Source organism: Haemorhous mexicanus, chromosome 14 (genome assembly GCF_027477595.1).
Source record: "Haemorhous mexicanus isolate bHaeMex1 chromosome 14, bHaeMex1.pri, whole genome shotgun sequence".
NCBI classification, from domain to species: domain Eukaryota; kingdom Metazoa; phylum Chordata; class Aves; order Passeriformes; family Fringillidae; genus Haemorhous; species Haemorhous mexicanus.
The window spans coordinates 13,756,879-13,769,511 of record NC_082354.1 but is presented as its reverse complement, the minus strand read 5'-3'; the positions used below and the strand labels follow the sequence as shown (position 1 = coordinate 13,769,511).

Below are 12,633 nucleotides of genomic sequence, written 5' to 3'. Positions count from 1 at the left end.
ACATTCCTGGTTGCCTACTTGAATCAGGAATGCCACAAGCCCCTTTTGTCTGTGGCCTGGGCACTTTTAGGGCTGGTTTCCACACACAGTGAGTCACAAAGGGAGGTGTCAGATGTTCCTGGGTGCCATAACACCACCATGAGCTTTCCAATCAAGCATTGAGAAATATCCTTCTGCCTTGAGGGCTGCTTTTAGTGGCTAACATCTGGAAGGCAGCGACCATTGCATTCCCCTTAGGACTGCATTATTTCAGGTCCTGCTAATACCTGAATGTCACTGAATGTCCTGAGCTTAGAGAGTTGAAGGCCAGCACATAGCAAGAAAGAGCTTCCTCTCCTGGTCAAATCCAGGAGCTTTTGGGGAAGAAAACATGAAGGAGAAAATTTCAGTTAGATGGGAGTATGTTGTTTTTAGTCATTAGATGGAATATGAAACATTTAATTTTGCTCTGCTATCATTGGGAGCCTTACTTCCCAAAATCAAGAATGTTTGGAGATGTCTCAGGTGACAGCAGAGTGATCAGAAGGGACCTCTTTGTGATTCAGATCTTGAAGGTCTCCAAACAGGAAGAAATGACTCCACATCTGGGCTGAGACACTGAGGGATCTCCAGGATCATTGCTTGACCCAGTCCTGTATTGCTGTCACTTAAATAATTTCCCTTCTATTCATACTCTTCTGTTTACAGCTATTCCTCTTTTTATTTCTTGACTCCTGTCTTTGTAGATGTTTTTGGCTGTACATATTTAGCTCCCTATTTTTCAGTGCTTTTCTTCTCAGCTCTTTTAGGTAGCAGCTTTTCATCTGGACTGTACATCTGGATATCAGACCAGGATAATGTTGCTTCATCAGCAAGGTACAAGGACTCCAGCACCTCCAATTAATAATGCTAATGAGATTTGTTAATTTTTAATCAATTACATGAGTGCATTTTGCTAAACATGTTTTTGTGGCTCTGCTCCGCGAGTGCAGTTCAGAAACTCTTTCACGCTCTGCCAAGGGTAAAACAAGGAATGCAATTGCAGATGCCAGATTCTCTTCAGGGTAGATCTGGAACAAACCAAGGATCAAAGAATGTAACGAGTACATTTTCAAAGTACACATAGGCCCAGGTCATAAATGATGGCCCTTCCTTGCCACCAGCCTCTGGCCAAGGTGGGGGGAAAGAGCAGTTGCTGGATTTGGGGTCATGGTGCAGCCCCTCTGCCGGTACACTGTGTTGGGTTTTGAGGGTGTTTTGTCCCTTCAAAACACCCATCAAAAGCTTGTGGATGTGTGTGGAGAGACTTTTGTGGTAGTACTGGAGGCTGGAGAGCCAAGGTGTGCATACTGGCTGCCTCACAGAGCCCAGTGCCTCGTGTACCCCGAACAGCATCTGGTTACACCCCTGGCTGGGACTGAGATGGACCTTCCTCACATCTGGATTCCCCCAAATCAATTTACTGCTGCCTTCCAGAGAGCATTGATCCTGGGGAACCAGGATGGTAGCTGTGGTCTCTGGGTTGATGGTGAGCATGTGCTGCAGGCCACAGGCCATCAGTGGCACACCAGCAGCCCAGAGGTGGCAAACAGGCAAGCAGGAGAAAAGTCTTGGTTTGCAAATCAGCAATCCCAAACCTGATTCCTTTGGGTTTCTGCCCAGGAAGTTGGTTTTACCCCTTGCTGCTGAGCCATGCCAGGCTCTCTTGGCTGTGTTGCCGATGGCAGCAGGGTGATGTTGAGCTGGATTTTTCTTCTTTTTTTTTTCCCAAATCCATATTGCCAAGAGCCGCACCTCCTAAATTGCTGTGGAGGAGGTGGAAAAGCAGAGGCACAAGACCATGCACATGCTGCACATCCATCTCAGTGATGTGTGCCAACACAAGCACCACAGCCAGCCCTGGCTCAGCGCTTTAATTACACGCCGGCGCGGCCGCACCTACGGCTGGGCTGTTGCAGCTCATTGTGCAAGAAGACAACTGGCAAACCTGTTGGTGCTCCAGGATTTTAATGGTAACAAGCCAGAGGGCAAAATCATCTCCCTGATGAGATGAAACCATGCTTGGCTAGGTGTTTGGAAGAGTTTATGGTGTTTTGGAGAGGCAGAATGTTGGGAATCTCGGCTATATCTATGCAGTTGTGGCTGTTTGTGCCATGTAACCCCATGGATGGTTTCAGGTGTTGCCTTTGGGGAGGCAGAGGTGTGTTTGTAATATGAGCTTTTGCATGAAAAAAACAGATAACTGCAGGCTGAGGCGAGCAGAGCTTTTGGTGTTCCAGGAAGTGTTTGGGATGAAATTGGACTGTTCTACATTTCAGGTGCAAACACCTGTGAGAGTGAAATGGTTGGTACTTAGACAAGGAGATATTTGGGAGCCAAGGTGAGGCAGACTGGTGTGTGGAATCACAGGCTCTTATGCTTCACCTTGCAATGAGTCAACAGTTTGGGCTTGACTCAAACATCTCTCCCTTTAAGAAGTCCTGTCCTGTTTTGGAGACAGCCAGTCTGCTGCATCTGTTGGCATCTTCTTCCCCACACTGAAGATGCTCGCTGTATAAAAGAATTACACAAAGCAACGCGCTCTGGAGATTGTCATTTTCAGTGGCAATGGTAGCATATGCTTTCCTAGGAAAAAACAGTCCTGAAGGAAAGATGCAGGCAGATGCTGCAGCTTGCCAAGCTGCCCTACCTGTCTGTGACATTTCTACTTGATGTGTTTTGCTGGAAACCTGATCCATTCCCTTCACACTGCAGTGTTTCCATCATGTGCAAACCAGGGCCATCACCACAGCAGCCCTGTTGGCTGAACGTGCTGTGTTCGGCTTCATGGTGTCACCTGTGTCGGGATCCCCTCGCGCCCGTCACGGCTGCACGAGGCGCTGGCAGAGCTATCAAGTGACAGGGGGAGGCAGTTTTCATGCCTGGCCATCCATTATGGCTCTGTTACTATATTGGGTCCATGGCTGGAACCATCTGCTGGGGCAGGCTTGGCAGGCAGGCAGCCCAGATGCCTGGCTGGGAGATGACATTCCCTGGCTCTGGGCTCTGGGCAGCAGCCGAGCCAGCCCACGGCAGCAGGGCTCTTGGAGGTCATTTGCCAGACATTTGCTAGCAGTTCTTTGCCCGTGTTGTCCATTTTGAGGGTGAAAAGGGGTGGTTTGGTAGGCAGTGTTGGATTTGGCAGAGCAAAGCCTATGTGCCATTACTCTTCCTCCCGGCTCCTGCTGTGCCAGCTGCCATGGGACATTTCATCCCAACTCAAACCCAACTTCCTCCCAGTTCAGCCCTATTTTGTAGCCGCCTCCAAAGCTGGTGTGGTTCAGCAACAAGAGCTTTCTAGTGATTCCCAATAAGCTTGTGCAGAGTCAGTATGGCAGAGCCAGTAGGCATTTCCCTAATCCATGGGAAAATGCCTCCGCTTTCTGCCGTGGATGCGGAGAGCGCGTGCTGCAGGGCTGGCGCCGGGTTTTGTCCTCCACGCTGCGAGGCCATTGAAGCTGTGGCTGTCCTGGGAGCACAGCACAGCAGCTTTGTGTTAGAGGGGCTTTGGTTACAAAAGATGCTTCCGGAGGGACCGGCTTGTGTGCGGCTGGAGACCTTTCAGCAGCTGTGTGAGGATGCCGGGAAACGCTCGGCTCGCGTGAGGAGGGGCAGGGAAAAGCACAGCTAATGACTGACTATTATTTTAAAGGGATTATCTAATCTGCAACCCAGAGGACAAGAGGGACCAGAATGAGTGAAGATTGAATTTGTAATTAGTGCAGATTGTTGGTAATACCCCCTGGACTCTGATTATGAACAGAAACAGATTTTTCTGGTTTCCTGCCCTCCCCTGAAAGGCTTTGCAGGCCAAAGGGCCACTTTGTTCTGAGAAGCTGGTGCCAGTGAATGGGGTGATTGGAGCTGGAGTGGGGGAGATGTTTAATGCAGAAGGTGGCTGGGTAGAGGGGAGGCAGAGGAGTACCTTCTCTCAGGTAATTTTGCAGCATAAAGGCAAAGTTTTGGGTGGATGTGGCCAAAATGGAGTATGTGGAATGTTAGTTTCAGTTACCCCACCAGCCATCCTGCAGCTCTATCCCTGATCTGAGGCTCTCACTCCTTGAGGCTGTGGGGGGCAGGAGGTGCAGGGATGTGGGGGTGACCAGGTCTAACCAGGGATCCTAACAAAAGCTGGAAATTATGATGGAACCCTCTCAAGAACTACCTGGTTAGGAACATTTGCTAATTTGGGTTCCTGGATTTGAAATATGTTTATTATCAATAATATAAGCAGAAAGATCAGAGGCAGTGGGCAGAAACTGATGCACAGGAAGCTCCATCTGAATATTAATAAGAACTTTTTTACTGTGCAGTGACTGAGCACTGGAGCAGGTTGCCCAGAAAGGGTGTGGAGTCTCCCTCTCTGGAGATAGACTCCATCCTGTGCATTGTGCCCTGGGGCACATTGTCCATTGGGCCTGAGAGGGAGCTTGGACCAGATGACTCACTGTCATCCCTTCCAACCTTACCAATTCTGTGATGTATATTTTTAATGCTGTTATTGCCTGGATTGGCTGCCTGAGGTCTGTTAGAGGCTCATACCTTTTATTTTCCTTTCCTCTGATGTAGCAAAGGTCATTAGCAGTTAAGTGAAAGGGATTTGCAAGGGTTACAGATCCATTATTAATACAAAATAAAAGATGCTTGGCTAAATTCATCACGCCTAAAAATACAGTGTGGCACAAATAAGGAGTAGGATACAATGGAAGGAACAGTGAAAACAAACGGCACACCCAAGCACTAAACTTCTGAAGCAGTTAAGGGGAGGAAAATAGCATTCTAATCTCTGATGACAAGAGGGTTTCTGTTCCCTTCTCTTTAATTTGGCCAGAAGGGAATAGTGAGAGAATCACCATCCCCATTTGGGTGAAATGCTGTGATTTAAAAACCTACCCTTACTCAAGTTGAGGTGAAATCCCAGAATTGGACAATTTCCCACGCAAAGAATATGTTTGGAACACTCATTTTGGCTGAACATTTCCAACGGGATTCAGCTGCTGCATTGAGACCCGTGCAGGAACTCGAATCTCATAAATTACATCCCAGAACAAGACTGTAAATGGGGCCGTCAAAACCCTTTGTGCTGTTAAGGACCTTGCTGAAACACTCCTTTGTTTCAAATTTCTTTTCTAAAGGGAAGGCAAGAGTAGTTACTCAGTTCCTGGGGAGGTTTTAGGTTTGCTGGGATGTCCAGTAAGATGATATTCTGCCCCAAAAGCTCTCATGATCACTGGTCTGTGAGCGTGTAGGTGCCTGACAGTGCAGTGACCCCATGGAGCATCTTTTAGGTTTCAGAAGCCTTGGTAATGTTTGGAAATACCTTCCAAAACACACTAGGACAGGTTGTGATCCAACACTGTGCCAGCCAAGGAGTCTTGTGTCAAACAACCAACTGTGGAAATAATCTGCTGTCATTTTATTAACTCCAAATCCCTTCATTTATTTTCCAGAAATGAGCTTGGGAAAATGAGGTGGTGCAGGCAGGCTGTTCCCAAAGTGCCCTGAAGCCTGAGCATGCCTCATGCCAGAGGGACTTGTTCTTTCTGTGCTTGGAAAGTCACCCAGCACATCCCTTTCAAGGTGGCACCTTTCTTCCCCTGTTCTTCCCGTGGCTGGGCAGTGCCAGAGGACAGCAGCATATCTGTACTGTTTAGAAGAAAAGCAGGAAAGCTGGGGAAAGAGGAATTGCAGTTCTTGTGGGAATCTGCCAGAGAATTCAGTTTACCAGGCGGGTTCTGCTTGCACCTGGCCCTCTCTGTGCATAGATAACTGCTCCCTTTGAGCCATTTCTGACCTCCTTTGATGGCCTGGGCTGACTCACTTGTCTTGCTAACATCGTTCTGCTTTTGTTTTGCAATGTTTGGGTATTTTTTGATTAAGAAATACTGCCTGTTTGCCTTGGCAGTGGTGTTCATTGGATTGATGTGGCATTTTTTAGATAGAGTGCTTATTCAGTCTCTTGGATTCTTTCTCAGGGGTGGGGTGGGATGATCCAAACCTTTCCAACATGCTAGTGATCCAGGAGGCTTGTAAAAGTCTTGAGCCAGGGTCTCTTCTGATGGAAACCACCAGTTTCCTCCAGCTCCAAAGGCCAGGCTCTGAGGATAAGACAAACAGGCTTACCTGATTCCCATTTGGGACCCAGAAGGAGATGGCAGCAGCACAAGCAGGACAGCAAGGGCCCCACTGCATTGAGAACAAGCATGAGTGCACCCACTCAGTCCAGCTGACTGACAGGTTCAAATGCCCCAGGCAGACCTGGCTAATGGCATCTTAAAACACCTTTTACTCTTTCTTCTTGGCCCTGAGATTTGCTGGTGTCTTGTCTTTCCACACTGTCTATTTGGACTTCTTTATTCTTCCCTGACCCAGCAAGAGAAGGGCAGCTGTGAGTTACTGCTCAGCAGGTCCCTTGCAGCCAGTGATGGGTTGCCACAAGCTTTCCCTTCTGTTAATGTCATGCTCCTCTGCCAGTGCTATCCAAACTTTGATACTGAATGCTTTCTTGGATTGAAACCCACATGTGCTTAGTCTCAGAGTCTCCACGTTGCAACACCAGCATGCCCAGAGTGCATGATCCATTCACATTCCTTCCTTTGATGAGGTAGACCAGGGATGGGATGTGTTCTCAGTGCTACAAGGAGCATATTTTGCACACTCTTACGTAAGATTGCAGGAATGCAGAGGTCCCCAGGTCCTACAGGAGCCAGGAGGCTTTGGTGAGCAAGGCCTTCTGCTGACTCTGGGTTTGGGGAAGTGTCGGTGCCCGCCAGGATTTCCTCACTCCTGCCCGCATCCTTGTTGTGCCTGGGGAGCAGACACAATTTGCATTGCTAAACACCCCCTCAAAGCTCAGCTGGTGTTCTTTGGGAGTAGCTCTCCAGTAAGGCACATCCCCTATCTCTTTTGTTTTCTTACTAGAGCACCTCACAGTTGGGATTTTTTGGTCTCTCCAAGCATGAGATTTGGTGTAGGGTACTGAGACTGGTGGGTGCAGGACTGACAAGATGTTGGCTAAGCTCTTCTGGCCCATCTGTGATGCCTTTGACTGCACCCAGACCCAGCTGCCCTCAGCTGTGGCAGGGCTGCCCCCAGAACCCCAGTTTTTGTGGGGGCTGGATGTGCTGTGTGTCAGAATGCTGACACACACCTCGTGTTACTGACACCTCTCTCCTTCTGCTTTCAGAGCTGGCGTATGACCTGGACATGGATGACATCTCTGCAAATAAGCAGCTTCTGAATCAGCAAAGCAAGGATGGTGCTGCAGTCCCCAGCAGCAACCCTGGGAGTGCAGCCACCCACCCCAGTCCTGCTGCTGGCATTGCCCTGGTCCTCCTGCTGCTGCTGGGCCACCAGCCATGAGCAGTGCTGGTGGCATCACTCCATGCCTTTTTTTAGTGAGGAAGATATTTGGAACCTCTTCTGAAATATATGCACATTTCCAAAAATGGGACAAATGCCCTGAGTCAGTTTTTCAAGACTCTTCACAGAAAAAATCCCCAAATTTAAAAAAGCGTTCATGGCAAACTAGTAAATATCTAACAGTGCTTTTTAAAGATAATCCTGTTAACTATAAGCAGGTTCATATAAAATTGTGTTCCTCACAATTTTTCAACACTGAGGTCTCCCTTGCTGTTAAGGTGAAAACCATATTTCATTTTGAGTTGTTCAAACATGCATGGGGTACAGAACACCTATGGTTTATGACATACTCTCAGCAAATATCATACCCCTGATTCCTAAATTGACTTAATACAGATTTTTTTCTGTAGTTCAACTGGTTTTTGTACTTACTCCAAATTCATGTCTCACCCCTGGGAATCTGGTCAGGACATAACAGAGAGCATGTGAAGACAGGGGAGAGAGAAGACCAGACACTTGGCAGGAGGAAAGATGCTGTGGAAGAGGAGCTGTCCTGCACTGGCATTGTGGTGAAGATCTGCTCCCCTGGGCACAAAGCCCACCTGCACCATGGCAAGTTGCGGGCGATTTTGCTGCTCACCCTCCAGCCAGGTCCTGAAGCCCTTCAGTGCAGCTGGCTGATCCCCACCAGCATCCTTGTGTCACATGCAACAACCTGGCTTCATTCTTCAGAAGTGAAGCACCTCCTTTCCCACGGGAAACCTGGGAGCACAGCTCCAGCCAGAGGAGCGACGGCGGGGATGTACGCGCTGTGCTTTGCAGGGTGAACAATGACTGCCCAACGTGTTGTGCTATGAAAGGGAAAACAAAAGGATTTACAGCCTTTTACAGGAGCCTGAGGCAGATGAGACTCTTACTCATGTGTTTCTTTGCATGTTCCTTTACGTAAGCTATCTCTAAAATAAAGATTGGTTGCTCTATAAGTGGTGCCCTGGCAGTAGCCTCTCGTGTGTGCGAGACAACAGCCTGTGTTGTGCTGGAGTGGGCAGCCTGGGAACACCAACTGTGCCCAGCTCAGGGACACCAGGACTTGGCTTGGTCTGATTCAAGAATGGGCTGGGCTTGGTTTGGTTTCTGGCCAAGATGGTTGCGTATTTCTGTTTAAGATCTGCCTTTACTAGAGTGTTTCTATCTGCAGTATCTTAAGCTGCAGCATGTGCACGTACGTGTGCATACACCCCCTCACACACACATGCATGCTTCAAATATTTGTGTGCATCAGGCCTCTTTTACAGCAGCTTTATGTTTAGGAGAAAGTAGATCATTCTAAACCATGCAGTCAGATGGTCTGGAGAGTGGAAACTTTACCCAGTTTAAGTGGTGGGGCTGACCTGTCTGACTGAGTTGAAGCCTTGGGATTGTGTGAAGTGCTTTGGGTTTGTGGCAGAAGGAGAGATGATTGTTGCTCCACTCCTCTGCATGGAGATGTTAACTCCCAGTTCACAGCTCCTGATGCAAAGGAGCAGATCTGGGCTAACCCATGGCATGACCTGATGGTTAATTGTTGGAGACCTGTCCTCTGGGTTTCAGAATCCTTGTGTCCCATCCACACCAGGGTGAGTTCTGGGGGTGTTTGGGCAGTGCTGCTGACATGTGGTGCTTCTGTAAGGGCTGATTTTTTGCATCCATGCACTGTGATGTGGTTTTGTATTTTACACGTTTTTGTATTTTATATTTTATGTCTCCTGGGACTGTGCTTTGACCCCAGGGTCAGAGGGGTCCTGGGGCATGGGGTGGTGCAAGGGAGAGCCAATGGTGGTGCTGGCAGAGGCATTTCTTCACCTTCCTGCTGCTCAGCTCTTGTTCTGGCCCAGCTCCTCATATCATCCCAGCTCTCTGTGCTGCAGCTGGCTGAGCCCCTGAGCCTCTGCTCCACCAAAGGGAATATTTTATTAGTGCCACTTGAATTTGAATCACTTCTTCCCTTCTGATCATTTTCCTTTCATCCCCTGGGAGTGCTGGGGATGGAAGTGGGCTGCTGGGTTTGTTCAGAGATGATGTGCTGCCTCTGCCTCGCCAGGTATCGCTGGTACCAGTGCAGGGACATCATCTCCTCTAATATCATCTCAAAAATATTCTGTGTGCTGCTGCTTCCTTAGATAAGCAGCAGGATGGGAGGGTAGCAGCAGGTTTTCAGTACAAGTCCAGTGTGTTTTCCCTCTGAGGAGCTGGAGTGGGCTGTGCCTTGCTGTGTCTCACAAAGCCTGGTGGGTTCTCCCACTTGCATCACCACAGTGTGATGCTGGTGCTTCTCAGCAGAAGACCTCTCTGAGGCATGCTGAGCCTGGTTTCCCTTTGCTGTTTAGCAAAGCTGTGCTTGCTGGAGACTTTGTTATGATCAGAGATCACAAAAAACAGCCTTTGCGCCCACTACCTGCCAAGTTTATAAAATAACAGATTATAACCTGAAAAAGCAGCTGTTGAGTTTTCCCCTGCCCTGAGTTTGGGCTCATGTTTTAACAGGGGGTTTGCAAGGAATGCTCTGGCCACTGAGGTGGAATAGAGCTGGTGTTCAATTCTGGGCTGTGTTTCATTCCCATCATGAGAAATAAGGAATAATTTTTCCCTGTTTGTTTCTCTACACCATTTCTGTGTACTGTGACCTGCCTTGCCATGGGATGGGGCCCCTCCATCAGGAGATGGGCACTGTCACCTCCCCTCTGCACGTGTACCTGGAACTCCAAACCTTGTCCCAGGGCATGCAGGTTTAATTGCTAATACACAGTCAAAATTATTTCTACTTTTATCATTATTGATATATATTATTAATGAGTATACATATGATATATATGATAATATGTTTATATGAGTCAAGGAGGAGGAGGGCTTGAGCTGCTGGCAGGTGCCAGGGCTGGAGCTCAGCTGTGCACACAGCACCATGATAACACAGGGATGTGAATTCAGCACCAGTGGTGGCCACTTCTGACCTGCAAAGTGCCACCAGAATAAATACCTGGGGTTTTAGCTGAATAGAGGAGTTTATGGCATGAAGGTGCTTGTGGAGAAAAAAACCCCAAACAACGGAAAAACTCCTTTTCATACAGTTTTGAGCTTTATGATGAAACCCAAGGCCAGTCCTGAGCTGTCACTGACCCCAGTCCCCACATCTCCCTGTGCAGAGCTGTGGACTCCTTGGTGCAGCTGCCAGCAGTGTCCCAGGAGTGCCTTGTGGGCTTGGGACCTTGTGCTGGTACCAGATAAAGGCCTGGCAACCTCAGGAATGTTTCCTGTCTCAGGTGGCTGAGCCCTCACTCCTGCCCAGTTAACCTTAGTGCTTCCTGGCCAGCTCTGCAGCTCCTTTGAGCTCCACTCACAGCAGGAGCCTGCTGGCCCCATCCCACGTGTGGGCAGGACTGAGCAGCATCACCCCTCGTGCATTCTGCAAAATAAAAAACTGCTTTAAAGGTAAAACTGCATTTCCTGCAGGGGTTTCCAAGCAGCCTTAAAAAGGTGGTGAAGCCAACACCTTTCCCTGTGTCTGAGGGTGGTGATGAGATGCAAACATGTGCTTAGCATGTGTAACGTATTTCTGCACTAACCACGCATCAAATTATAATTTAAAACCAAAATATTTTTGTTGGATGGGAAGTTCCAGTTCATTAATCAATTGACTAATAGTTTAGTGCTGGAATGGTAAAATCTAACACACTGAACAGCTGCTACAAACAGCTGGTGCTCACGGCTCATGCTGTTTGGGAAAGTGAAATCTAAAGTGTCTCAGTTTCGTTTTTCAGGGAGATTTTCAGAATTCCTCATTCAACTCCATGAGCAAAGCCCTCAAGCCCTCTGGAGCATGGGCCTAACAAGGATCCAGGGCTGGACTCACTGGAGCTTCCAACTGAAACAAAATGCCCCTTGCATGGAGGATGCAGAGAGCACCATCAGAGACCTGGCAGCTGGACGTGTTCCTGTGGGTCAGCAGAAGGGGACACGTGGAATCCTGTGCTGTCAGGTATTTGATTTGCTTTTCAGTCCAAACTGGTGCATGCTGAGCTGTGGGCACAGCGAGGGAGATGTCACCAACCAGAAGGGCACTTTCCAGCCTTGGAGGGTGCTGGGTCGGGGCACAGCTCAGGGTCCTGCTGGGCTGGCATGCTGAGGACTGCTGTGCTGGGAGGGAGGAGGTGACTGTCTTGCACTGGTCCTGCTCTTGGCAGCTGCTGGTCCATGGTGAGGTGGGTAGGAGGTGGTGGTGGTGGGCAAGAGGCACTGAGGGGGCAGGGAGACAAGCAGGCTGCAGCAGGGACCACAGAGGGGATGTGCATAAATCTCTAAAGTAAAATATTTGAAACCACTCAAACATTCAGAGTGCTCCAAAGAGCCAGGTGTGCTGCTGAGACATCTCCTCCCCATGTTGGAGCACAGAGCTCAGGGGTGGGACTGGCCAAGCCCACCAGACCAGTCCTGCCCTGCAGGCTCTCCAGCTCCCCTAAGCTAAAGCAGCCCAGGAAGATCCTTTGGTTCCCAAACTCTTGGGTGCCTTGGTGGGAATTTCCTTGACCTTTCCAGCAGCACTGCAGCTTAATGATTGACAAGTGCTGCTAAAGCTTTACCAGATCACACACCACACCCCCTAGAAGCAGGTGGCCATTCCCAGAAACCCAGAGATTTTTAAGTTTTAGCTCCACAGCTGGGGGTGACTCAGCTGGGCCCCAGGAAAATCACAAATTCTCCCAGTATGTTATTTGTTCCCTTAGCAAGGAGTTGGGTTTGGAGGTACTGGGGCAATTAAATCAGCAGCCAGGAGGGAATGGGATGAAAAACTATGACATTGGAGTATGCTTGGTGGTCCTTAGTGTTGGAATTTGGGTTTTCTCTTAGGGACATGATGAGGGTCTCTATATGAAGAAAAAAGGTGGATTTTGTTCAGCTCCATGCTTGCTTAGCTTACATGGCTTGCTCATGGGAGACCTCCCTAAGAAGTAAAAGTGGGGGGAAAAAAGCAACCCAAACCCACAAACAACCCACTAAATAGGCTTGTCAAAATGTTACTGAGGGCATTCCCTGGAGATGAGGTAACTGAAATTTTGGCATAGGAAGATGAAGCACTGTGGCATGTTTATACAGTCAGCAAATTTACTGCCTTCAAAAAGAAACCCCAGAAAAGCAGTGGGTATTAATCATATATCATTTATTTTGTCAAACATTGTATCCTTTTGAAAATAAACATCTTGGTGTTGTTTTGCTGAGAGC

At 48.5% G+C, this 12,633-nt stretch overlaps 1 protein-coding gene across 1 annotated transcript in view; it reads left to right on the top strand.

Moving 5' to 3' along the window:
* GPC3 (glypican 3) overlaps positions 1 to 8,363 on the top strand; it is a 141,318-nt gene extending 132,955 nt beyond the window's left edge. The window contains exon 8 of the mRNA XM_059859511.1: positions 7,205 to 8,363. Coding sequence (XP_059715494.1) covers positions 7,205 to 7,380 — 176 coding nt within the window. The 3' untranslated portion in view covers positions 7,381 to 8,363. The remainder of the gene's footprint in view (positions 1 to 7,204) is intronic.
* The last annotated feature ends 4,270 nt before the right edge of the window (positions 8,364 to 12,633 follow it).